Source organism: Narcine bancroftii, chromosome 4, assembly GCF_036971445.1.
Source record: "Narcine bancroftii isolate sNarBan1 chromosome 4, sNarBan1.hap1, whole genome shotgun sequence".
Classification (NCBI taxonomy): Eukaryota; Metazoa; Chordata; class Chondrichthyes; order Torpediniformes; family Narcinidae; genus Narcine; species Narcine bancroftii.
Genome location: NC_091472.1, coordinates 48,412,129 through 48,438,986, shown reverse-complemented (window position 1 = coordinate 48,438,986; position 26,858 = coordinate 48,412,129). Strand labels below are relative to the sequence as shown.

The 26,858-nt window shown below is 41.2% G+C and overlaps 2 protein-coding genes across 15 annotated transcripts in view; one reads left to right on the top strand and one right to left on the bottom strand.

Moving 5' to 3' along the window:
- rab3gap2 (RAB3 GTPase activating protein subunit 2 (non-catalytic)) overlaps nt 1-16,530 on the bottom strand; it is a 117,836-nt gene extending 101,306 nt beyond the window's left edge. Inside the window, exon 1 of the mRNA XM_069931231.1 lies at nt 16,328-16,530. Coding sequence (XP_069787332.1) covers nt 16,328-16,424 — 97 coding nt within the window. The 5' untranslated portion in view covers nt 16,425-16,530. The remainder of the gene's footprint in view (nt 1-16,327) is intronic.
- Nucleotides 16,001-26,858, top strand: part of LOC138760542 (serine/threonine-protein kinase MARK1-like) — a 302,067-nt gene continuing 291,209 nt past the window's right edge. For 7 of the 14 annotated variants that reach the window (XM_069931240.1, XM_069931238.1, XM_069931235.1 and 4 more), the window contains exon 1: nt 16,002-16,800. The gene's annotated coding sequence lies outside the window, so the exon portion shown is untranslated. Of the gene's footprint in view, nt 16,801-26,858 lie in introns of all 14 variants that reach the window. The other 7 variants (XR_011355689.1, XM_069931250.1, XM_069931251.1 and 4 more) reach the window with 5 other exon arrangements.

Here is a 26,858-nt window from a genome sequence, read left to right as displayed (position 1 = left end):
CATCTTAAGCAATCCCTTACTAACCACAGAGCATAGGGATTATTTAAAGTGGTATGTGAGTGGAAAGAAAAAGATTGAGAACCAGTGGAATAAAGGGAGATAAAATCAAGACAAAATAAATTCAATACAAGAAAAAGCAGTAATAATGGGTTTGAGGACAGTTTGCTGGTCAATCTTGGGATTGGGCTGTGTATAGTTGGGAATCTATGAAGTTGTGAGGCAAAGATATCCAGTGAAAAAAGTCTGTGACCATTTGCAAAACAATGAGAAACATATTTTTAAGAAGATATAGCTGTGAGTATTTCCCCATGGCAGTCAGGTAAATATCCAGGACCAAATAGATTTTCTGCAGAATTTTATAAATCCTTCTCCAAACAGCTTGTACCCCACTTAAGTCTGGTATTGGCCGACTCATTTAAAGAAAAGAAGCTACCTTTATCATTTAACGATGCTTGTATCTCTCTTTTCTAAAAAAGGGAAAGAGCCAACATAATGCTACTATATCGTTACTTAACATTGATATGATTCTATCAAAGGCTTTAGCACATAGATTAGAAAAAAAATTACCAAGAGACTCAGTCCAAACTGGCTTTATTAAAAATTGTTATTCTTCTATTATACATCGATTATTGAACATTTGATATCTACCTTCCATTCCATTGATAGAATGTATTCTTTCATTAGGTGCTGAAAAATCGTTTGATCTGTGGAATGGGAGTATCAATTTGCTGCACTAATTTAATTTGGTCCAGATTTTATTAACTGTATTAAATTATTGTATTTATGCCCTAAATCATTGGTTTAGCCGAAATTACAGCAATCAGAAAATAATGGCCTGGTGCATTAACCCAAAGGGAAATAAGAAATGTCAGAAACTTGATGTTCAGACTCTGAGTAATAACCAGACATGGCTTGATGTCCCGGGAGTTGTTCCCAAGAAAAAGTTTGTACAATGTTCTTCTTCAACTGAACCATTAACTCAAGTGCAGAAATCAACATGGATAGAAAGGTAGCACAAAGTTCTCAGCATAAATGACAGCATTGGAGTTGGAGTCAACAAATACATTTGACTGAGGATCATTTGATTAAAACCCTCCTGATTTCATGTGTGTAAGTTTAGATAAATTTAACAACCTCAAGAGGGAGTCTGTGCAGTGTGACCTTGAGATACAATTTTTAAAATACAATAATCTGATGGCACAGATCACAGGCCAAGGAATATGGAACTGGAAGCATCAAAGAAACTCATTAGAGTACTAGTGTAAAAATAATACGCAAAAGTGCAAAATCTTTTTATAAAGATATCTCCTTCCTTTTCCTCTTTGAGGTCCTGCAGTTCCAAAGAAATTGTAATGAGGAGTCAATTTTAACAATTCAAATATCATATTCAAGGTGATTTTGATCATCTGTAATTACAGCCCTTTTAGAAAGCCCAATATGTTAGAGAGGCGACCCCCTGACAAATTTCCCCCTTCTAATGCTTCTTGTTTTTTCAAATTTTTTTATTTTTCACACTATGAACCTTACTGACCAAAATACACACAGACATTTTTCCCTCACTGTTCGCGTTAGTTATAGAACCACTAGCAGAACTGATAAGAACAGAAAATAAAATAAGAGGGATAAAAATAAAAGAGAAGGAATATAAAATGAGTCTATTTGCAGATTACCTTCTAATGCTTCTTGATTGAAAGAGCACAATCTGTTCGGGTTGGTAGCAAATCCTCAAGCTCCATCACACTGAGCACTGGTGCACATCAGGGCTTCACGCTCAGCCCGCTATTGCTCACACTGCTAACTCACCACTGTACTGCCAAGTCCAGCTCCAACAGAATCATTAAATTTGCAACAATGACAAGTTGGCTTACAGAGAGGAGGTTGAAAGGCTTGTACAATGACGTGCATGCATCAACCCAAATCTCAACGTGGAGAAGACAAAGGTGATGATTGTAGACTTCAGGAGGACAAAGGATCACTTCCCACAACATATCTATGACTCTGTCATACAGAGAATGGGGAGCACAAAGATTCTTTAATCTATTTAAAGGATGACCTATCCTGGATCTGCAACACCTCCTCATTAGTCAGAAAGGTAGAGCAGTGCCTACACTTCCCAGAGGATGAGGAGGGCAAGGCTGCTGGCCACCATCCTTACAACATTCTACAGGAGGACAACAGAGTGTCCTGGCTGGCTGCATCATAATGTGAAATGGTAGCTGCATAGAGTCAGTTTAGAGGGTGATTAAAACTGCTGAGAAAACAACTGGGGTCTCCCGTCCCTCTATCAGAAAAACGAGAGAAAAGTGAGGTGCAGACCTGATGACTGTTGGCAAAACTAGAATTTGTTACTAAGAACGTGATAATACATCACAACATGTTCAAAGGATAAATAAATAGCTAAACAGATGGTGGTGCCTGCCTGGACTGCTGAAATGGCAGCACTGCCACTGGAGCAGACCAGCAGAGAGAAGGGAGAGGAGACAGAGCAATCCTCCACAGTGTTCTACTGCCCAGTCCAACAACCGACAGCTCCAAACACGGTAAAATGGCTTGTTCCAGGAGCCAATGGTATTTTATTTTAATATCCTATGTCATAGGATCAGAAGAAACTAAACTGAGAAAAAACATCAAAAGAATCATCAGAATATCTGTAAGGAATGTAGGAAGATATTAGAATAGAATAATGACCAAAAAAAAAACCAAACTCAAAAGCAAAAACACAAAGGAATCGGCGTTGAAACAGGAGACCTGACTCAAGGTGCCTCTTAGTAGGGAAAATGGCGGGGTCACATTGAGGCCCACTGAAGGAGTCAATGCTCCAACCAAACAGCCTGTCCAGCAAGAGAGCCAGGAGCCAGGAAAAGAAGTCACACCAGACTAGCAAGTAGCAGCTGAAAACCTACAGGAAGCCATGGGGAGAGAGAGAGAGGCTTGGGACTCCACTCTCACCAAGAGAACGGCAGGTCGTCCGTCCTCATGTCATGCGCAATGCCCACGGTGAAGCCAATGTGTGCAGCAGTCACGGGGCAGAGAGCCTGGGGAGCATGGAGGAGGAGGAGAAATGCAAGGTGTCCTCTCAGAACTGATAGGAAGGATGTCAGAGGTAGAAGAAAGAATGGGGGCAAGCAAATATACCATACATAATATGGGGAATAAATTAGATGCACTGATGAAGGAGAGGGACCATATATGGTAGAAGTTAGATGTCCTTGAAAATTATAGTAGGAGAAATAATATTAAAATAGTGGGACTAAAAAAGGGTTCAGAACCCAGTGAGCTTTTTCCAAAGCTGGAACTCTGAGGTTTTGGAAAAAGGCACATTATGGGAAAGGGTAGAAATAGAGAGGGCACACAGGTTCCTCCTCCCGAAACTGGGACCAGGGCAGAAACCACATTCTGTCCTGGTGAAACTATTACCAGGACAGGGAAAAAATATTGGGGGCAGCAGCAGCCGGCAGAAAAATGAGAGGATGTCCATTGGAAATAGAGGGGAACAAGGTTTTCTTTTACTCTGATATTAGTGCCACACCTTTGAAGGTCAGGAAGGTGCTTGAGCCGGGATTTTTTGTGGAAAGGAAAATTTCCTAGGGTGGCGTTGAAAAAATTGATGTGGGATTTTCAATTTGGAGAGTTACGGCTACCTAACTTTCAATTTTATCATGAAGCAGCTCAATTTAGATTTCTTAGTGCATTAATGGCCACACAAGATGCGCCTAGTTGGGCACAGATAGAATTGGCAGTTATTTCTGAAAAATTTTCGAATGAATTTTTATCTCGATGGAATAAAAATTTGTTACGAACTTATGATGTACCAATATTGAAACATTTAATGAATTTATGGACAAGTAAATTACATAAAATGGGATTGAAAAATAAGTGGTCGGGAAGATTACCATTATATAATAATCAACTTGTTCCTTTCACGGTATCTAATACTATTTTGAAACAATGGGAGGAGAAAGGAATACATAATTTATCAGACTGTTTTTTAGAAGGTCATTTTTGTTCTTTTGTAGAATTATCGCAAAAGAGATTTGATATAAGTGGTTATTCTATATTTGTGTATTATCAGTTAAGATCTTTTGTAAAACAGGTATGCGGTCGTCAAATGAATTTACTGCCTGAAACTGATTTTGAGAAATATGTGCTCTCATTTCCAAAAAAGGGTTATATATCAGGCTTGTATCGTATTTTGTTGGAAAGTGAAAGTAAAATAGATTGGGATAAAGAGAAAATTAAATGGGAAAAAGATTTAAGTTTAACAATAACTGAAGAAGATTGGTCTGAAATCTGCCATAATAGTGTTCGAAAATTGATTAATGCTAGATTGGCGATGATTAATTATAGTTTTATACATCAATTGTATTTAACACCCGAAAAATTTAAAAAATTTGGTTTTAGTAAGTCAGATCTTTATTTTCGTTGTGATCAGGTTTCTGGTACTTTTTTACATGCTGTTTGGTTGTGTGATCGGTTACAACAATTTTGGAAAGGTATTCAATCTGTATTTAATAATCTATATAATCTTCATATTGTATTAGACCCTGATATATTTTTATTAGGGAATATGCAACCGTTGATTGATTTAGAATTAGATAATTACCAGATCTCTTTTATTTACTTAGCGCTGGCAGTGGCCAAGAAATGTATAGCGATTACTTGGAAGAATAGAAATGTATTGTCTTTAGATAGGTGGTATTCAGAGATGAAGTTTTGTTTGGTTATGGAAAGAATATCTTTTTCTATACAAGATAAGATGTATTTTTATGAGTTAAAGTCGACCCCATTTATTGATTATATACAATTTAAATAAGTTTGAATTAATCATTTTTTTTCTTAAAAAAAACTTTTTTTTATTATATATTTTTTCTATATATATGTTTTCTTTTTTTTCTTTCTTTTTTTTCTTTTAGTTTTTTATTAGTTGGTTTTTTTCGTTTAAGTTCTTTTTGTTTTTTCATATATATTCTTATATAATAAAAAAAATTTTGGATTAATAATTAATACTTTAATTTTTTTGTTTTTTTTATATATAATCGATCTTTTTTTAAGATTTTTTAAAAAATTATACTAATAGTATTAATTCTTCACTCTTTATCGTGGGGGTGGGGAGGGGGGGGTTTAGGGGTTAAAAATAGTTTTTTTTTAATCTTAGTTTTTAGTTGTTAGGGGGAGATGCCAAGATTGGTATTGTATTAACTATGTTACTTTGTACTTGTATTACTTTATTTTGTATTTTTTCTGTACGTGAATTACTTATTTTCTTCATATGTTAAAATTAATAAATAAAGTTTCAAAAAAAAAAAGGAAGGTGCTTGAGCCAACCAAAGGGCTGATAAAGCAGAAAGGGTATGACTATGTGTTGTTGAGACGCCTGGCCACCCTGAAAGTGGTGTTACCAGGGCGCTGGGGGAAAGAAAGTTTATTACTGACCTGGAGAGGGCATGGCAATTTGACGAAGATTTACTTATGCTTGGGGGTAAAAAGAAGAATTGAAGCCAAAATAGGGATTAACTTACAATGATGTATATATTCATTGTGTTGTTACGAGCCCAAAGGACCCCAGATCAGAGCAGCAATAGATATTCACCACAACAAATGGTTACTTTAACAAAAGTTGTTTTAAATTATTTTTAAACATGAAAACAGAATCAAACTTTAACTTATCTCTATTAACTTAACTAACCACAACTTAACCCCCTTCTAATTCTAAGCACACATGTATGTGATATGTGTGTAAATGGAAGAAAAGTTCTTTGGTTCACAGTTTAATCTCACTTCTCCTTCTTCCAAGTTCTCTGGCAATTCTTATACTGTGCACAGAATTTAACATGTATAAAGTTCACCAGGCTTTGGTCCTCGAAAGATAAATGTTTACTGCTCAGGAAGGTTCTTGTAGGGTTTGCAGAAAGAGATTTAGATTTGTTGTTCCAGGATTTCCACAACTGAGGTACCAACATTAGTCACCTCAATGTCTTGCTGATGAAACTTGCCCCATCAGGGTTCTCCAGATGATAGCCTCTTTCTTTCAAGCTACCACAGAGTTCCTTTCTGTTCCTTTTATTCCAAGAGAAATATCAGACAGATAGCACTTCCAGCCATCTGCCACTCTGGAGCTTTTCTTCAGTTCCAACAAGTTTCCTGGCTGCACTGTTCAGCTGCTTTCAGTGTCACACACACTAGTTGAGAGAGCTTGTTTCACCCCTCTCTCTCTCTCTCCAACTGAGACTGCTAGAAAGCCCATGTGACTCTCTCACTTACAAAAACCCCCACCTTCTTCAGCAAACAACAGGAATTCTCCTTCTGCTCCCATCTGTTGCTTTAGGTAAACAAAAGCCAGGAGTGACCTTTCTGTGAGCACTCTGTAGATACTTGCAAACAGCCAGAGTGTCTCCATTCCAAAACAATGGTCTATTCATTTTATGACATCATTTCAATTAGCACCTACTTGTGAAATGTGCATAGCATTCTCCTTAGTTTCTGTAAAGTCCACTGAATATGAATTCTTCAGTATTTCAAAAAAGATCTATTTTAAAATGTGTTTATGTATGTAACCTACTCTAATTTTACCAATTATCTCCAAAATATTCCATCATAGTGTATTGTAAAGTATTCTGACATAAAAAGATATAAATACTGGGTTCATAGCAAATAGAAATGAAGTGATAAGTGTAATTTTTCTGGGAGTCGATAGGAGGCAGATGGAGGAAAAAATGGGTGTGAGGTGCACAGCCTGTTATAGCAGGGGGATGACCTCAAGGATGGAGTTACTGAGGGGGAGAGATACAATGCGGAGAGGGGACTGCGATGGGAGAATCATTTGGGATTAACTAAATGTGTTACCTCAGTTTGTGCTTTTCTTTTTTATTTTCCTTTGTTTAGTTATTTTAGTTTTTGTCTTCCCCCCCCCACCCCCAGATCTGGCATGGCTCAGGCAGTTAGAGGTGGATGGCTGAAGGGAAAGGGCTGGATGAGGAAGGGACCCAGGGAGGTAGAGGTACAAAAAAAATATAATTATAATAACTTCTTGGGCAATGGCCAAAAGCATAAAATTTGCAAGTTTCAACGTCAATGATTTGAACAGAAAAATTAAAAGAAAAAGAGTCTTGGCTCACATTAAGAAAATGGGAGTGGACCTGTTCCTCCAAGAAACCCATTTAATGGAACAAGAGCATAAAAAGGGGATGGATGGGCCAGGTATTAGCCTCCTCATTTGGCTCAAAGGCAAGGGGGGGGGTGGGGTGGTGGAAATTCTGATCAAGAATAGTTTCCAGTGAGAGCGCAGGGTGTGATTACAGACAAAGCAGGTAGATTTATAATGGTGGACTGTCAAATATACTTGGAATCCTGGACACTAATGAATTTATATGCCCCCAATATATATACGATGAAAAATTTATACAGGACATCTTCCTGAGATTGACAGAAAGAAAAGAGAATATTCTAATTGGGGGAGATTTTAATTTTTGTCTAGACCCTGATTTGGACAAGTCAATAACGAAAATAGCGAAACAAGAGCAGCACGTGCTACTATTGACAGTATGAAAGAGCTGAATTTGATAGACATGTGGATGAGGAAGCATCAGGGGAGAGCAATTATTTCTTCTACTCAAGGTAGCACGACTCCTACTTGAGAATAGATTTTTTCTTGACTTCAGCTCATATAGAGGGAAGGATCACGGAGACTGAGTACACGGCGAGTCTTCTCTCAGATCATTCACCCCTAGTAGTTAAGATTGAGATGCTCGATAAGCAGGAGACGGTATACAGATGGCATCTTAATGTATTACTGTTAAAGAAACCGGAGTTTTGTAGTTTCATAGGAAACTATGTTTCTCACATGTTTTGTGAGGCCAACTGTACCTCCATAAATTCATTTTATGGGACACCTTCAAAGTATATTTGAGGGGTAAAATAATCAGATATACTAAAATAATAAAGAAAGAATACGAGAGGGAGGTGGGCAAATTAGAACAAGAGATTGCTCATTTAGAAAAGGACTTCCAAAAATCAGGCTCAGAAGATCCATATAGGGTTTTAACAAACAAGAAGCTGAAATATAACATGCTTCAAATGTACAGCATGGAAAAGACCATATTAAGGTCCAAGCAAAAATACTACAAATTGGGGGAAAGACTCCACAAGGTCCTTACTCAGCTGTTAAAAGCAGAACAGGTCTTAAGATTGATCAATGCAATCCAAACAGGGGATAGCAGAATCTCTTACAAATCAAAGGAAATTAATGACACCTTCCAGAAATTCTATGAAGGTTTATAAAAATCAGAATTGATAGGGAGGTCAGATAAAATTGGTGAGTTCATGTCTAAGACAAAGTTGCCAAATTTAGATCCAGGAGGGCAGGAAGGATTAGACCATCCCTTCACAGAAGAAGAAATAGTGGGCGCATTGAATTCACTGCAAACTAACAAGTTTCCAGGGGAGGATGGGTTTCCACCTGAGTTCTGCAAGGAATTCAAAGATCTGTTGATATCTCTTTATATGGAGGTGATAGGTCAGGCAATGGAGACCCATAGACATCTGGAATCTTTTTCAACAGCAATTACTATCATGATCTTGAAGAAAGATAAGAACCCATTAAAGCTGTCTTCTTATTGACCTATTTCACTATTAAATACGGACTATAGATAATAGACAAAGCCCTGGCAAATAGATTGGCAAAGCATTTGCCAGAAATAATCAATAAAGATCAATTTGGCTTTGTACAAAAAAGATAGGCGGCGGATAACATTGGCAGACTGCTAAGTATAATACATTGGGTGCAAACTAGAAATGAGGGGGGTCTTGCCATGGCCCTCGATGCATAAAAGGCATTTTATAGATTAGAGTGGGACTTTTTATTCAGAGTGCTGGAAAAAGTAGGGTTAGGGCCAACTTTTATTCACTGGATAAGGGCGCTATATCATGTGCCCAAGGCAAAAAGTTGTGACGAATGGGCAAATTTCTTCAGCCTTCCCACTAACGAGATCAAGTAGACAGGGATGGCCACTATATCCAGCTCTGTTTGTACTAGCTTTAGAACCACTGGCTGAGGCCATTCACCAGGATCCAGACATCAAAGGGTTTAAGGTAGGCCAGGAAGAACACAAGATCAGCTTATTTGCTGATGATGTGCTGATATATTTGGCAGACCCAGTAAATTCGCTTTCCAACCTGCGCTCTACTTTGAAAGACTATGGGAGGTCTCTGGGTACAAGATTAATTTGGACAAGACCGAAATTGTGCCACTTACAGGAGGGGTGGAGACCTCCATTTTGCCTCTGACCTTCAGCTCGAATGTGGCTCCGTTGTTACAGACGACCCAGAATGGACCTTCATACGGCCTCTGCAGTGCTGGATGATGCAGACCGCTGAAAATGAAAACATACTCACAGACCTGCAGGTCTTTGGGTATGTTGGTCCTCACATATCTGTGCCTGGAAGGTGGAGTTGGGGCCAGGTTGCTGACTCTTTCCCTCAGATTGCAGAGGAGAACCGCCGTGTCATTCTGCTGTCCACCTGGAGATGGCACAAATTCCCCCGGGACGACCAGTGGAGCTCCATAGACTAGTTCGGCTGAAGTGGCATTGAGGTCCTCCTTGGGTGCCATGCGTATACCCAACAGTGCCCATGGTAGCTTGTCTACATAGTTGGGTCCTTGGAGTCTGGTCCTGAGTGCAGCCTTGAGGTGCCTGTGGAAGTGGTCCACCAGCCCATTTGATTGTGAGTGTTAGGCTGTTGAATGGTATAGCTGGGCACCCCACATGCTGGCAAGGTCAGACCACAGGCTGGACAAAAACTGGCCTCTCTGTTGGATGTAATGTGGGAGGTTAACACGAACCGTGCCCCCCAGGATGAGACGAGGGCCCTGGCACACGAGGTTGTGGACATGTCTGCCAGCGGGACTGCTTCCAGCCACCTAGTGAAGCAGTTGACCATAGTGAACAGGTAGCAGAAACTCTGGGATACTGGCAAGGGTCCTACTTCATCCACATGGACGAGGTTAAACCTTCATTCCGCGGGCTTGAAGTGCTGCAGTGGGTCTTGGAATGCTGCTGTACCTTGGCTGTTTAGCACTGCATGCCCATCCGCTGACCTGTTTTCTCAATCCATGTCACACGTATTTGCTGGCCACAGCCAGACGGTGGTCCTGATGGATAGGTGAGCCAGCCCATGGATGGAATCGAAAACCTGCCTTCTCCAAGGCTCCAGAACAATAGCCCTGACCTGACTAGTGGCCATGTCACACAGGAGGGTGGTGTTACCTGTACCAACTGAGATGTCCTGGAGCTGCAGTCCCGATATGACTGTCCCACACTGGGGTATCTCCTTATCATCTTGGTGCACCTCCACCAGCATCACCAAGTCCACTCCCTTTGACAGCGTGTGGATACTCTGTCAGGACAGTGAATCGGCCACCACATTGTCCTTGCCAGAGATGTGCCTTACATTGGTGGTGTATTTTGAGATGTAAGACAGGTGACACCTGGGTGGATTGCGAATGCCGGACTTCAAAAATTATTGGGCAGCCCAGTCAAGATACATCTCACTCTTTGGGGGGGAAAGAGGAGTACGATCCTGGGTACAAATTGGTCTGCACTTGATGGGCGAGAGAGTGGTAGTGGACTTTATTTATAAATGGGATGCCAAATTGTTATCTGGAAAAATCAGACAGCCTCACATTATAAAAAAATTATTTTTATTTGGAACGTTAACCAATATTTAAGAATAAAAGTGGAGCTGTCCCCAAAAATACCCCCAACTCCAAATCGACTTAATACCTTTGATGGTAAGTTACAAAATCCTGGAATCCTGGCATCGAAATGGTGTCAGGTACATAGAGGACTGTTAAGAGCAGGGGCAGTTAATGTAATTTGAACAATTTAGGCAGAAGTATGATTTATCAAATAAGACAATCCATTGCTAAAGATCTTTTCTACAGGTGAAATTAGATCCAACCATGGTCCTACCAAAGTGCAGTGACAAAGAGACCATGATTCGAAGGGGGAAATCACATGGAAGCTTATTTCGGCAATATATTTTTTGCTCCAATCAGAAGGACCTAAACGAGTCATAAGTCAAGATAGAGATGGGAATCGGACTTATAATAATTGGTGAGCGGTGCTGGTCCAACTTATGCCAGACTGTCATCAATGCGAGGTACAGGCTGGTGTAATTCAATTTTTTGCACCAGCTGTACCTGATGCCACAGAAGATTAATAGTTCTAAGCCAGAACTATCAGATCAATGTTTTAGATGCAACATTAAGACAGGAATCTTTGCGCACGCGACCTGGACATGTAGCAAGGTGAGGCCCTTCTGGGTGGAACTAGGTGAAGTCCTAGGGCAGTGATTTTCAACCTTTTTCTTTCCACTCACATACACTAAGTATTCTCTATGCCATAGGTGCTCTGTGATTAGTAAAAGATTGCTTAAAGTGGTCTGTGGGTGGAAAGAAAAAAGTTTGAAAACCACTTTTTAAAAAAATCATACCTAATTGACTCGATATGTGCACGATTTCATAACTCCAAAGGAAATGGGCCAACGACAATTTTTCTCAAGCAAAATATTTCAGTAACAATTGGGTCTAGAGCAGTGATTCTCAACCTTCCCTTTCCACTCACAAACCACCTTCAGCAATCCCTTACTAATCAGAGAGCACCGATGGAATAGGGATTAATTAAAGCAGTACCTGAGTGGAAAGAAAAAGGTTGAGAACCACTGTCCGAGGGAAAATCATAAGGTAAGGAATTCCCACAGGACCTCGATCTGTTCCTGTTGGGCAACATAATGGACACAAGACTTAAAATGAAGCTGTCCAAATTCCAAATTCAATTTATAATGATCGCATTGGCGGTGGCCAGGAAGTGCATAGCAGTTACCTAGAAGTCCGACTCTTGTCTGAGTATTGCGCAGTGGAGCAAGGAAATGCAAGCCTGTGTTCCCCTGGAGAAAATTACCTATAACCTGAGGGGAAGGTATGGCACTTTCCAAAAAGTTTGTCAACCATACCTGAACCATATAAGAGCACAGTGTAAAAATGACAATTATGCATTGTAGCCCGGTCCGCTCCAATTCCTCCCCAACTCTGGGGGTGGGGGAGGGTCGAGAGGTCCATCTCATTTCAGCCAAGAAAAGTCAGGGGAAAAAAAGAGAAAAAAAAATAATCAGCCTGATCCCTGAGCTATGTTGGTTCTATAACTCTCCAATATGATTTACTCCTTTGTTGTAAATGTTTCTAATGTCTTAAGTGTTTTCCTTTGATTGGTTGCATGTCAAGTGTTAGATGTCGAGGAAATGAGGGAGGGAGAGATGTTAGGCTTGGACGCGATAGTAAAACCTGTATAGAATGGGTAAGGATAAGGTAATGACAATGTTGTAAACTGTTCGAGTCCAAATTTGTAAAACTATAAATAAAATATACAAAAAATATACAAAAAAAATCCTGTGATTTTCTGGGCCCAAGTTGGAGGCACCTGTGCTGGCAGCGGCTTCAAGGAGTTGCAGATTCCGAGGAAGCAGCGGACTAATACAGGGCACCAGAAAACAGGGAGACCAACCCTATTTGAAAAGGAGCAGAGGAGACAATCATACAGGACATTGACCATGGCTGTAGACCAGTGAGTGAGGTGCTCTGCGGCTGAAGAACACAAAGGCAGTGAGCTGTTGGTGATTCAAGGCAAGGAACCCACACAGGCTGCAGGCAGCTTGCGATCAAAGGATTGACTCCTGGCTATGTACTGCTGGAGACTGGCTCGAGACCGGCTGAAGGGCTATCAGAACTGGGATCTGTGAGGATACCAAGGGCAGGAAGGGCTCCCAAGGGGCTTCAGGAGCGAAAGGCTTCCTGATCGTGGTGGAGGTTTGGATCTGGAGCTAGGGCTTGGACTTGTCTGTGTGGCTGCAGAGCCTACGGGACAACTGGAAGTGAATCCATGGACACTCAGTGATTCTGAAAGGTCCCTCTTTTCCTGACTGTAAGGGGTGCTGGGCAGTTTCTGCTGATGGCAAATCTTTGTCTTATGACAGACAAAATGTGATTTTGTGTAATATTACATCTGTTTTATTACATGACAATAAAAGAATGTTGACTGGATTAACATGGTTTCACGCAAGGGAATCCATGTTTTTTTTGGTTGAAAGAAGCAACTACCAAATTAGACAAGGAGAAAAACAAGTACTTATAGCATTTGGTGAGGTACCATACATTACAGTTGTTATATAACATATGGTTTCACAAGATTAGAGTAATATGTTAGCATGACAGAGGAAATGTTAAGCAACAGAAAACAATTGGGACATGTGGATCACAAGTTGCCACTCAGCTTATTACTATCTATATTAAATCTATTTTAAAGACCATCAATAAAAACCCTTAAATGGTGAAAAACTAGACACAATGTTTTAGTACAAGGGGTCTGGGAATATTGTATCACTATTTCCAAAATATTCATGTATATACAACAAGAAATTTGAAAGACAAATCTTCACTACAAAGGAACTAAAGGACAACTGTAATAACTGCATAGTTCTGGTGAAATCACTGCTATGTCATTTTTGTTCTCGGCATTCAGGGAATGATACACTTTGGAGAATGCAGAATAATCTAAAATTTCAGGTATCAAGAGTTGTCTCATTATGAGAAATTAAGACAGGCTGACAATGACTGGAATTTAGAAGAATGAGAGGTGACTTTATTACCACATACAAGATGCTTAGAAGGACTCAATGTATGCCAAAAGACTGTTTTTCTCCGGCTGGGGAGACAATGAACTGGGGGGGGTTATAGTCTCAGAATGTTAATATTCTCAACATTAATTGCAAAAGTATTTCTATTCACCTTAGTCCAAAATAGTCAAACTCTATTGTGGGATTCCGATCCTTAGGGCCAAACTCATTCTCTTTGGATAAAGAGATGGCTGTTTAGGATCGAGATGAGGAAAAATTCTTAGCATTTTAAATCTTTAGAAATGCTGCAAACACCAAATTATTGAGTGAGAAAAGTTCAGCAAGTTAAGGAATGCTGGAATCCACCAAGAAACTGGACTTGGTGGAGGAGTATCCTCATGGATCAATGTGACCTTCTACTGCTTGAATTATTTATCCTGCATTCTTAAAGCAGACACAACATCATCATCATCATGGCCCAGCGAAGATGAACAGGGTGCCTTGTAGCGCTTCTGCACTCAGATCTTTTTGTAGTTGTTGGCGCATTGTGATGTGTCACTGTGAATCACAGAACGCCACGCGGTGCAAATTTTTGTGAGGCCCTCCCAGTCAGTATGGTTGGAATGACTGGAGTATGGAATGACTAGAGATCGCACTCGATTAAGTCTTTGTAGTGAAGACGTGGGTGGCCAACAGGACGGGGAGCATCTGGTAGCCCACCGTAGAGGACATCTTGGGACAATCGGCTGCCCTCCATATGGACAATGTGGCCAGCCCTCCGCAGGTAATCACGGATGATTGAGTGGAGGACCGTACTTCCAGTCTTCTCCAGCACTTGGACGTTTGTGACTCTGCCACGCCATGAGTAGCCTAGGATGGATCTGAGGCAGCGGAAATGGAATGCGTTAAGGCGGTGATCTTATTTTCTGTATGTGACCCAGGATTCACAGTCGTATAGAAGAGTATTCAGCACGCAGGCCTTGTGGACATGGATCTTCAACTTGGTGGAGAGGTGGCAGTTATTCCACACATGGGCATGAAGGTAGTGGATGCTTTTCCCAGGCATGTGTCCAGTTCTGCATTGAGTTAGTTCGTTGTTGTCATGGTGGAGCCCAAGTAGCAGAATTTCTCTACATTAGTGAGCACTGACCCATTGATAGTAATTGACAGAGTGTCGTGGGTTTATTGGCTAAAGATGACCATCTTGCCCAGGCTAATTTTCAGACCAAATTCAGTGCAGGCAGATGCAAATGCGTCACACAACACTTGCAGCTCTGGCTGGGAGTGAGCCACAAGGCAGCATCATCTGCATAGAGCAGTTCTCAAATCATAACTCTTCTGATTTTGGTCTTGGCCAGGAGCCTTGACAGATTAAAAAGTTTTCTGGAGCTCCTTGTGTGCAGGGCTATGCCTGAAGCCTCTAAAGCAGGCACATTGCACCAATATAATGGCAATATTTGATTTAATGACACAAGAATCAAAAGAAATCTAGGGACAACTTCGTAACACATCTTAGATATTTCCAGAAGCAAATTTGACAAATGTTTGCCAACATTTCAATGTAATTATTTATAGTACCAATTGCAATTTCATATTTTGGCAAATGAAAGTTTATAAATCATATTGCACACATTTCAACTATCCAATATCTTGTGTACAAAACACTCAATAATTTCCATCAAAACAGTTCTTCATTTGAGAATATCAACATTCAGTACAGCCGGTACATGTTAATTTCCATATTGTTTATATAGTTCTCTGCCTGCAGCTGTCCTCTAATCTGCTGGGTCACTTTGCACTGCTTGCCCTGAGAACCAACTCCAAAGGCCAGCTGCTTCACCTGACTCCCACTATCAGAATGACTCCAGTACCAATAATCCAAGCAGCATCAGTAAGTTAGCACTCACTGATGCATTCAACCATGAACAGAGCCTCTTGTACCCCATTGTCCATTCACAGCCATTTTGACCTTTAATCATCAGTCTAACTTCTCCTTTGGGCTCAATGTCAGATGAGGCATTACAATTCTGGAGAGCCACTAAAGCCCATTTCAGGAAGTGTAATGATACGAACAACAGCATTCAAAGTACAAATTCATAGTGAAGGAAATGCACCAGACTAAGATGTAAAAATTACAATAGCTAAGAAATTCAAGAGCAACTATTTGGAGTCTGCAGCATTTAACTAATCCTGGTCCACTGAAGGAGTTAAATGTACCATAAATCAGGCACGTCGTTCATGATGTTTAAGCCATGAAACTCTCCAATTGAAATGAGAAAACTGCTAACCCCTCATCAAAAGAAAAATGACGCCACCAATGCACACAACAAAAAGAAATGTGAAAAATGGCCAACACCCTGTTTCAATCAGTGTTTTGGGGCCCTTTACATCGTTAACTCTGTGAGATGTCTCTCCACTGACGGGCAACACCTGCGACAGGGTAACGCTCAATCTGTGGCCAGCAAAGGAGATGAACACCAATCTATTGACCGTGACGTGACGTGACTCCCCCCCCCCCACCCCACAACCTGTCGACTCCCGGCCAAGACTTCAATAACAACCCCTTCCTCCCTGGCGGGCGGGCTGTCCGGTCTTTCCCCAGCATACCGAGGCCTCGGGTCCGGCTCCCGGTTCCATCGGGGATACGAGGCCCGCCACTTACCACCGCCCTTCGTTTCGCTCTTCTGCTGCGGGAAAAGGAAATCGTGGATAACCCCGAGATCCTGAAAGTAACAGAAATGCAAGAGACTGCAAGACATGACGGTGGCGTCAGTGCCACGGTGGGCCTCTCAGCTCCCTGTTCCCTCAACTCCGTGCCGTCGCCACGGCAGTAACGCTGACATCAAAACGGGGAACGCGCATGCGCTGCCGACACAACCGCCTATTATTCGTATCTGCGCAGGCGCGCTCATCTCACCAGGCAGGTGAGCGGTTCCCTGAAAATAAACGGTGTCGTCAAGAGATATCATCACCGTCGAAGAGGTTGGGATATTCGTAAGACATTTGGCAATATTAGAAGGGCTTAGAAAAATTAGACCAAATGCAAGCAAATGAGATGAGTCCTGAATGACAGCAGGTCGTTCATTGGAGGTGAAGGTGACTGACTGGCGTCTCGGGTCTGGGTCCTCCTTCAAGGTATGAAGAGAGGAGGAGAACTTCTTCAGAGAACACCCGAAGTCTGTCCTAACCTGTTTAACCTTTCCTTGTAACTCAGTTCCTGAAGTCTGGACAACATCCTAGAAAATCTTCTCTGCACTCTTTCTATTTTATTGATATGTAATGGATAAATATTGGGAGAAATTTTGGTAAGATTAGTAAGTTACATACATACACACATTTTAAAACAGATCTTAAATTCATATTCAATATTATTGCAGGATCTTTGGAGAATGTGATGCACGTTTCACAAGTAGGTCCTAATTGAAATGACATCATGAAATGAAAGACCATTGTTTGTAGGAGACAAACTGGCTGTTAAAAAGTACTTACAGTGTGCTCACAGAAAGGTCACTCCTGGGTTTTGTTTATCTAAGACAACATCTTGACCAAGGAGAAGAACTCCTGTTGTTTTCTGAAGAATGTGGGGGTTTTGCAAGTGAGAGAGTCACATGGGCTTTCTGGCAGTTGGAAGTTGGAGAGAGAGAGACAAGTTAACAAGCTTTCCCAGCTAGTGTGTGTAACACTGAAAAGCAGCTGAACAGTGCAAGCCAGGAAGCTGGTTGAAACTGATGAAAAGCTCCAGAGCAGTGGATGGCTGGAAGTGCTATCTGTCTGATGTTTCTCTTGGAATAAAGGGAACAGAAAGGAACTCTGTGGTGCCCTGAAAGAAAGAGGTTACCATCTGGAAAACGCTGATGAGACAAGTTTCATCAGCGAGATCTTGAGGTGACTAATGGTGGTACCTCAGTTGTGGACATCCTAGAACAAGATATCTCTCTCTGCAAACCCTACAAGAACCTTCCTGAGCCATAAACATTTACCTTTTGAGCACCAAAGCCTGGTGAACTTTATACATGTTAAATTCTGTGCACAGTATAAGAATTGCCTGCATCCAGAGAACTTGGAAGAAGAAGAAGTGAGATTGAACTTTTAAATTTACACACACATCATACACATATGCTTAGAATTGAAGGGGGTTAATTTGACTTAGTTAAATATAGAGATAAGTTAAAGTTTGATTCTGTTTTCATGTTTAAAGTTGATTAAAAATAACTTTTGTTTTAAAAACCAGTTGTCTTGGTGAACGCCTATTGCTGCTGGGTTTTGGGGTCCTTTGGGCTCGTAACAGATATATTTCCTGTAGTTAGTTGACTAAAACTGCACACAATACTTCAAGTTTAGCCTCACCAATGTCTTGGACGACTTTGCCATAACATCCCAACTCCTAAACTCAATACTTTGATTTATGAAGCCCAACATGCCAAAACCTCTCTTTACAACCTTATCCACGTGTGACACTACTTTCAGGGTATTATATACCTGTATTTCCAGATCCCTCTGTTCTAACTCATCCTTCAGTACCCTATCTTTACCATATATGTCCTTTCTTGATTTGTCCTTCCAAAATGCAACACCTCACACTTGTTTGCATTAAATCCCATCTGCCATTTTTTCAGCTCATTTTTCCAGCTGGTCCACATCCCTCTGCAAGCTTTGAAAGCATCCTTCGCTGTCTACAATGTCTTCTATCTTAGTGTCATATTCAAACCTGCTGATCCAATTTACCACATTACCATTCCAGATTATTGATATAGATGACAAACAACAATGCTCCCAGCATCGATCCCTGAGGCACACCACTAGTCACAGGCCTCCAGTCCGAGAAGCAATCATCTACCACTACTCTCTGGCTTCTCCCATCCAGCCATTGTCAAATCCAGTTCACTCGATATGAGTCTTTTTCTGACATCCTGAGAATGAATAATGAGAGCTTATTGTTATGTACAAAAGTACAAGTTCACCAAAATTCTTAGTTGCTGCAGCCAATCAGGTAAGTTTAACACGAATTACAATAGTATAAATTAAATAGTCAAGACAGAAAAAGTTAAATAAATATGAAAAAGGTAGATAAATATTCACAGTTGCAGCTAAAGCAATAAAAAAGTAACCTTTAAATAGTGCAAACAGATCTTTTGGTGGTCTTGAACTAATTTATAGTTAGGATTAAAATAACATAATGAGGGTCAAGAGCCTGAAAGGTGATCAATAAAAACTATTCGTGAACCAAGATGTGTTGAACTTCAGGCTTTTATTCCTCTGCCTAAAGGTAACCCCAAGAAGAAATTGTGATCAATGTGATGAGGGTCCTTTATAATGTTGGCTGCCTTCTTTTTTTTAAATATTTTTTTATTTTTCACACTGTGAACCATATCAACCAAAATATATATAAACGTTTCTCATTAAATATACACAGTGGCATTTTCTCCCTTTTTTTCCCCCCTACCCTCCCTCCCCCCTTCCCACCCCCCTCCAAAACCAATAAATATTCAACATATACAATACAATAAAACCATTAAACAATTAAACAATGAAAAATAAACAAGAAAAATGTGTCATCTACTTTTACACACTGGATCAAGTTGTTTTATCTTCTTATCATTTTAGGGGTGGAGGTCCGAGGCAAGCCCTCTCTGTTATGTTCCATGTATGGTTCCCAAATTTGTTCAAATAATGTGACTTTATTTTTTAAATTATATGTTATTTTTTTCCAATGGAATACATTTATTCATTTCCATGTACCATTGCTGTATTCTCAGCCTCTCTTCCATTTTCCAAGTTGACATTATACATTTTTTTGCTACAGCTAAGGCTATCATAATGAATCTTTTTTGCGCTTTATCCAAATTGAGGCCTAATTCCTTACTTTTTATGTTACTTAGAAGAAAGATCTCTAGATTTTTTGGTATGTTATTTTTTGTGTTTTTATTTAATATCTGATTAAGATCTTCCCAAAACATTTTCACTTTCTTAAATGCCCAAATTGCATGTACTGTTGTCCCCATTTCCTTCTTACAGCGAAAACATCTATCTGATAATGTTGGATCCCATTCTTTTAACTTTTGAGGTGTGATATATAACCTGGATAACCAATTATACTGCATTATTCTTCATAGTTCCAGAACATAACTTTTCCCGTGTTTCATTCTTTATCTTTATGTTTAAATCCTTTTCCCACTTTTGTTTAGGTTTATAGCTTATTTCATCATTTTCCTTAACTTGTATCTTAATGTACATGTTCGTTATAAATCTTTTAATTATCATTGTGTCTGTAATCACATATTCAAAGCTGCTTCCTTTTGGTAATCTCAGTCTGTTTCCCAATTTATCCTTTAAATAAGCTTTCAGTTGATGATATGCAAACATTGTACCATGAGTTATTCCCTATTTGTACTTAATAAATTAATAAATTATTTTCCAAAAAAAACAATTTTCTATTTTTTTTTAATTCCTTTTCTCTCCCATTCTCTAAAGGAAAGTTTATCTATTGTGAAAGGGATTAGTGGGTTTTGTGTCAATTACAATTTTGGTATTTTGTAATTCGTTTTTTTTCCTTTCTAAGTGGATCTTCTTCCATATATTAAGTAAATGATGCAATACTGGTGAGCTTTTATATTGCACCAGCTTTTCATCCCACTTATAAAGTATATGTTCCGGTACCTTCTCCCCTATTTTATCTAGTTCTATATTAGTCCAGTCTGGTTTTTCGCTTGTCTGGTAAAAATCTGATAAATACCTTAATTGTGCTGCTCTATAATAATTTTTAAAGTTTGGTAACTGCAAACCACCTTGGTTGTACCTCTGTTAATTTAACTAACGCTATCCTCTTTTCCCCGCTTTCCACAAGAATTTCCTTATTATTCTCTTTAGTTCATTAAAGAATTTCTCTGTTAAGGGAATTGGCAACGATTGAAAAAAGTATTGTATCCTTGGGAAGACATTAATTTTAATGCAATTTACCCTCCTTATCAACGTTAGCGGTAATTCTTTCCAATGTTCTAAGTTTTTCTGCAATTTCTTTATTAGTGGCTGATAATTTAGTTTGTACAGGCGGCTTAAGTTATTATCTAACCTGATACCTAGGTATCAGGTTAGAAAAGTGCAGAGAACAAAACAAAGGACTCTACATCACCTTTGTTGACCTCACCAAAGCCTTCGACACCGTGAGCAGGAAAGGGCTTTGGCAAATACTAGAGCGCATCGGATGTCCCCCAAAGTTCCTCAACATGATTATCCAACTGCACGAAAACCAACAAGGTCGGGTCAGATACAGCAATGAGCTCTCTGAACCCTTCTCCATTAACAATGGCGTGAAGCAAGGCTGTGTTCTCGCACCAACCCTCTTTTCAATCTTCTTCAGCATGATGCTGAACCAAGCCATGAAAGACCCCAACAATGAAGACGCTGTTTACATCCGGTACCGCACGGATGGCAGTCTCTTCAATCTGAGGCGCCTGCAAGCTCACACCAAGACACAAGAGAAACTTGTCCGTGAACTACTCTTTGCAGATGATGCCGCTTTAGTTGCCCATTCAGAGCCAGCTCTTCAGCGCTTGACGTCCTGCTTTGCGGAAACTGCCAAAATGTTTGGCCTGGAAGTCAGCCTGAAGAAAACTGAGGTCCTCCATCAGCCAGCTCCCCACCATGACTACCAGCCCCCCCACATCTCCATCGGGCACACAAAACTCAAAACGGTCAACCAGTTTACCTATCTCGGCTGCACCATTTCATCAGATGCAAGGATCGACAATGAGATAGACAACAGACTCGCCAAGGCAAATAGCGCCTTTGGAAGACTACACAAAAGAGTCTGGAAAAACAACCAACTGAAAAACCTCACAAAGATAAGCGTATACAGAGCCGTTGTCATACCCACACTCCTGTTCGGCTCCGAATCATGGGTCCTCTACCGGCACCACCTACGGCTCCTAGAACGCTTCCACCAGCGTTGTCTCCGCTCCATCCTCAACATCCATTGGAGCGCTCACACCCCTAACGTCGAGGTACTCGAGATGGCAGAGGTCGACAGCATCGAGTCCACGCTGCTGAAGATCCAGCTGCGCTGGATGGGTCACGTCTCCAGAATGGAGGACCATCGCCTTCCCAAGATCGTATTATATGGCGAGCTCTCCACTGGCCACCGTGACAGAGGTGCACCAAAGAAAAGGTACAAGGACTGCCTAAAGAAATCTCTTGGTGCCTGCCACATTGACCACCGCCAGTGGGCTGATAACGCCTCAAACCGTGCATCTTGGCGCCTCACAGTTTGGCGGGCAGCAGCCTCCTTTGAAGAAGACCGCAGAGCCCACCTCACTGACAAAAGGCAAAGGAGGAAAAACCCAACACCCAACCCCAACCAACCAATTTTCCCTTGCAACCGCTGCAATCGTGTCTGCCTGTCCCGCATCGGACTGGTCAGCCACAAACGAGCCTGCAGCTGACGTGGACTTTTTACCCCCTCCATAAATCTTCGTCCGCGAAGCCAAGCCAAAGAAGACCTAGGTATCGGATTCCTTGTGTTTGCTATTTAAATGGTGATTCTTTTTTAAATTCTGTATAATCCGCGTTACTCATTGGCATCTCTTCACTTTTATTTGCGTTTGTCTTGTACCCCGATATTTCTCCAAACTCCTTCAAATTCTTATGTAATTCTTTTATTGATATTTCTGGTTCTGTTAGGTATACTATGATGTCATCTGCAAATAAGCTGATTTTATATTCCGTCTCCTTTATTTTTATCCCTTTTATTTTATTTTCTGTTCTTATCAGTTCTGACAATGGTTCTATTGCTAAGGCAAACAATGAGGGGGTATAATGGACATCCCTGTCTAGTTGACTTACTTAATTTAAATTGGTTCGATACATATCCATTTACTGTTACCTTTGCCAATGTTCCATTATATAATACTTTAATCCAATTAATATATTTTTCTGGTAGATTGAACCTCTGTAATACTTTGAATAAATAATTCCATTCTTATCTGTCAAAGGCTTTTTCTGCATCTAAAACAACAGCCACTATTGGCTTCTTATTTTCTTGAACTGCATGAATTAGATTAATAAATTTACACACATTATCTGATGTTCGTCTTTTCTTAATAAATCCAGTTTGATCTTGTTTTACTATTTTTGGTACACAATCAGCCAAACTGTATACTAATAATTTTGCTATTATCTTATAATCTGAATTAAGTAGAGATATTGGTCTATATGATGCTGGTGTTGGTGGATCCTTCCCTGTCTTTGGTATTACTGTAATTATTGCTGTCTTACATAAATCTGGCAAGTTTTATGTTTCTTCTATCTGGTTCATTACTTTTAGGAATTAATAACTCTTTAAATGTTTTATAGAATTTTATTGGGAATCCATCCTCTCCTGGCGTTTTTTTGTTCGGCAGCTTTTTTAATATATCCTGTACTTCCTCTATTTCAAATGGTTTTATCAGTTTGTTTTGTTCCTCTTCTTGCAATTTTTTCAGTTCAATTTTAGCTAAAAACTCTTCTATTTTATCATCTTGCCCCTCATTCTCAGTTTGGTTTAATTGTTCATAAAATTCCTTAAAGTTCTCATTAATCTCTATTGGGTTATATGTAATTTGTTTGTCCTTTTTCCTTGATGCCAATACAGTTCTTTTAGCTTGTTCTGTCTTAAGTTGCCAAGCTAATATTTTGTGTATTTTTTTTTGCTCCCAGTTTGTAATACTTTTGCTTTATTTTCATTTTGTTCTCTCCACCTTGTACGTTTGTCATGTTTCGCATTTTATTTTTTTGTCCGCCAATTCTCTGCTTTTCATTATATCATCCCTTTTTACTAGTTCCTTTTCTGTACTTACCGTCTCCCTTTCCAACTGCTCTATTTCCCAATTGTAGTCCTTTTTCATCTTGGTTTCATAACTTATTATCTGCCCTCTAATGAAGGCTTTCATTACATCCCATAATATAAATTTGTCTTTCACTGATTCCGTATTTATTTCAAAATATGTTTTAATTTGGCATTCAATAAACTCTCTAAATTCCTGCCTTTTAAGTAGCATGGAGCTTAACCTCCATCTATATGTTCCTGGAGGGATGTCCTCCAGTTCTATTGCTAATAACAGGGGTGAATGATCAGATAGTAACCTAGCTTTATATTCAGTTTTTCTAACTCTCCCTTGAATATGAGCCGACAACAAAAACATATCAATCCTTGAGTCTGTCTTATGCCTACTTGAATAATATGAGTATTCCTTCTCTCTTGCGTGCTGCCTCCTTCATATATATGTAAGTTTCATTTCCTGCATTGATTTAACCATAAATTTGGCCACCTTATTCTTTTTACTTGTCTTTTGTCCAGTTTTATCCAACATTGGATCCAAATTAAGGTCAAAATCACCTCCTATCAATATATTTCCTTGTGTATCTACAATCTTCAAAAAAAAATATCCTGCATAAACTTTTGATCCTCTTCATTAGGTGCATATATATTGAGCAAATTCCAAAATTCTGAATATATCTGACATTACATACCTCTCTGCTGGATCTATTATTTTCTCCTCTATTTTGATTGGTACATTTTTATTAATTAATATGGCTACACCTCTAGCTTTTGAATTATATGATGCTGCCGCTACGTGTCCTACCCAGTCTCCCTTTAATTTATTATGTTATGCGTTTCCTGCACAAATGCTATATCTATTTTTTCTTTTATCAGTCAATTTAATAGCCTCTTCCTTTTAATTTGGTTATGTATTTGTAGAGCTCGTCGTAAGAATCAAAGACTTGTTGACCCAAACCAAGGCTTTTATTAGCAAAAGACAGGAGCTCTTCACAGGTGGTCGACCAGTCCGGAATGATCCAACCTGGCTAGGGACACAACCCTTTAAGGCCCAGTCAATAGGCGTGGCTTAGCTCTCAGCCAATCGCTGTAAGCACAGTCTAGATACAGTCACTATATACACTATATACATTGGTGATAGATCTGTACTATCACATTCACCCCTTCTTGGAGAACTGACCCTGGAAAAAAAACAAAAAAACGAGGGAGAGAATGAAAGGAAGGGGTAGGTTAAGGTCTGTAGCGGTCAGGGGGTCTGACCATCCGGCGTGACCGCCGTGGTGCCGGGATTGGGGTCGCTGGAATGGTGTCGCCAGCGGGCTCGTCGGGTGCGACCGCTCCTTCGCTCAATTCCCCAGTCGTGTTGTCGGCAGGGTGGCCCGGGTCGTTGGGGTGCTGTTGGTCCTTCTGTTGCGGCATGGGGCCTGGGGAATAAAGAGTTGGGGAAGGTTGGGTTGAGCGGTTTGCTGGGTCTATCGCGTCCTGAGCTAGGTCCCGCACCGAAACAGTGTCCTCCCGCCCGTCTGGGAACTCAACGTAGGCGTAATGTGGGTTCGCGTGGAGTAGAGTCACTCGGTCGACCAAGGGGTCGTTCTTTGAGTGCCGGACGTGGCGTCACAAAAGGACGGGGCCAGGGACGGTGAGCCATGCTGGTACAGTGGTTCCTGATTCAGATTTCCTCGGGAAAAGGAACATCCTTTCGTGGGGGGTGGCATTTGTTACGGTACATAGGAGGGAGCAGATGGAGTGTAAGGCACTAGTGAGAACCTCCTGCCAGTGAGAGGTGGAGAGACCTTTAGACCGGAGAGCCAGTGTAACCACTCTCCATATGCTGGCATTCTCCCTCTCGACCTGGCCGTTACCGCGTGGGTTATAGCTCATGGTCCTGCTTAAAGCGATACCACACTCCAGAAGGTACTGTTGCAGCTCTGCGCTCATGAATGAGGACCCCCTATCACTGTGGATAGAATTGGGGTACCCGAAGATGGCGAAAATACTGTAAAAGGCCTGTATCACTGAGGTGGCAGTGGTGTCTGGGCAGGGCACAGCGAACGGGAAGCGGGAGTACTCGTCGATGGCCGTAAGGATGTAGTTATTATGGTTGGTCGACGGTAGGGGCCCCTTAAAGTCTACGCTAAGACGCTCGAAGGGGCGGGTGGCTTTGATAACGTGGGATTTATCCGGACGGAAGAAGTTGGGCTTGCATTCAGCGCACACCGAACAGGCTCGGGTCATGGAGCAGATCTCCTCGACTGTGTAGGGTAGGTTGCGCGCCTTCACAAAGTGGGCAAACCTAGTGACCCCTGGATGACAGAGCGCCTCATGGAGTTTCTGTAGTCTGTCCATCTGTATGCTGGCACACGTCCCCTTGGAGAGTGCGTCAGGCGGGTCGTTGAGCTTACCAGGCCGGTACAGGATGTCATAGTTAAAGGTGGAGAGTTCAATTCTCCATCTGGCGATTTTGTCGTTTTTTATCTTACCATGCTGGGTGTTGCTGAACATGAAGGAGACCGCACGTTGATCAGTCAACAGTGTAAAGCGCCTCCCAGCAAGGTAATGTCTCCAACGACGCACCGCTTCAACTATGGCCTGGGCCTCCTTCTCGATCAAGGAGTGTCTACTCTCTGGACCCTGGAGGGTTCTGGAGAAGATGGCTACAGGCCGACTGGCCTGGTTCAAGGTGGCTGCCAGGGCGAAGTCGGATGCATTGCTCTCGACTTGAAATGGGACAGACTCATCGATCGCGTGCAGCGTCGCAGCGGCGATGTCGGATTTGATTCGATCGAAAGCCGCTGTGGCTTCGGTCGAGAGGGGAAAGGAGGTGGTCTTGATAAGAGGACGCGCCTTGTCAGCGTAGTGTGGAACCCATTGGGCGTAATATGAGAAAAGGCCCAGGCAGCGTTTGAGCACTTTCTGGGTATGGGGGGGGGGGGAGGGGTAAGTCCATTAGGGGATGCATGTGGTCAGGATCTGGCATGACTATCCCGTTCTCCACCATGCAACCTAGAATAGCGAGTTGTGTGGTCCGGAAGACACACTTGTCCAAATTGTAAGTCAGGTTCAGCTGACGGGCAGTTTGAAGAAATTTGTCTAGGTTGGCGTTGTGGTACTGCGTGTCGTGGCCACAGATGGTAATATTGTCCAGATACGGGAAGGTAGCGGTTAGCCCGTTCTGGTCCACCATCCAGTCCATTTCCCGCTGGAATAACATTTTGGGTTCGCACGGGGCAGTGTAGCAGCAGCCGACAGGCCGTCAGTATCTCGGGGGGTGGTAGGGTAGAAGGGCACTCTACTCACATCAGAACGTGGGGTCCAGTCCCTAGAGAACTCGGTGGACTTTAAGGCTGCATCCTCCATTGTGATTGCCATCCGGGCCACGTCC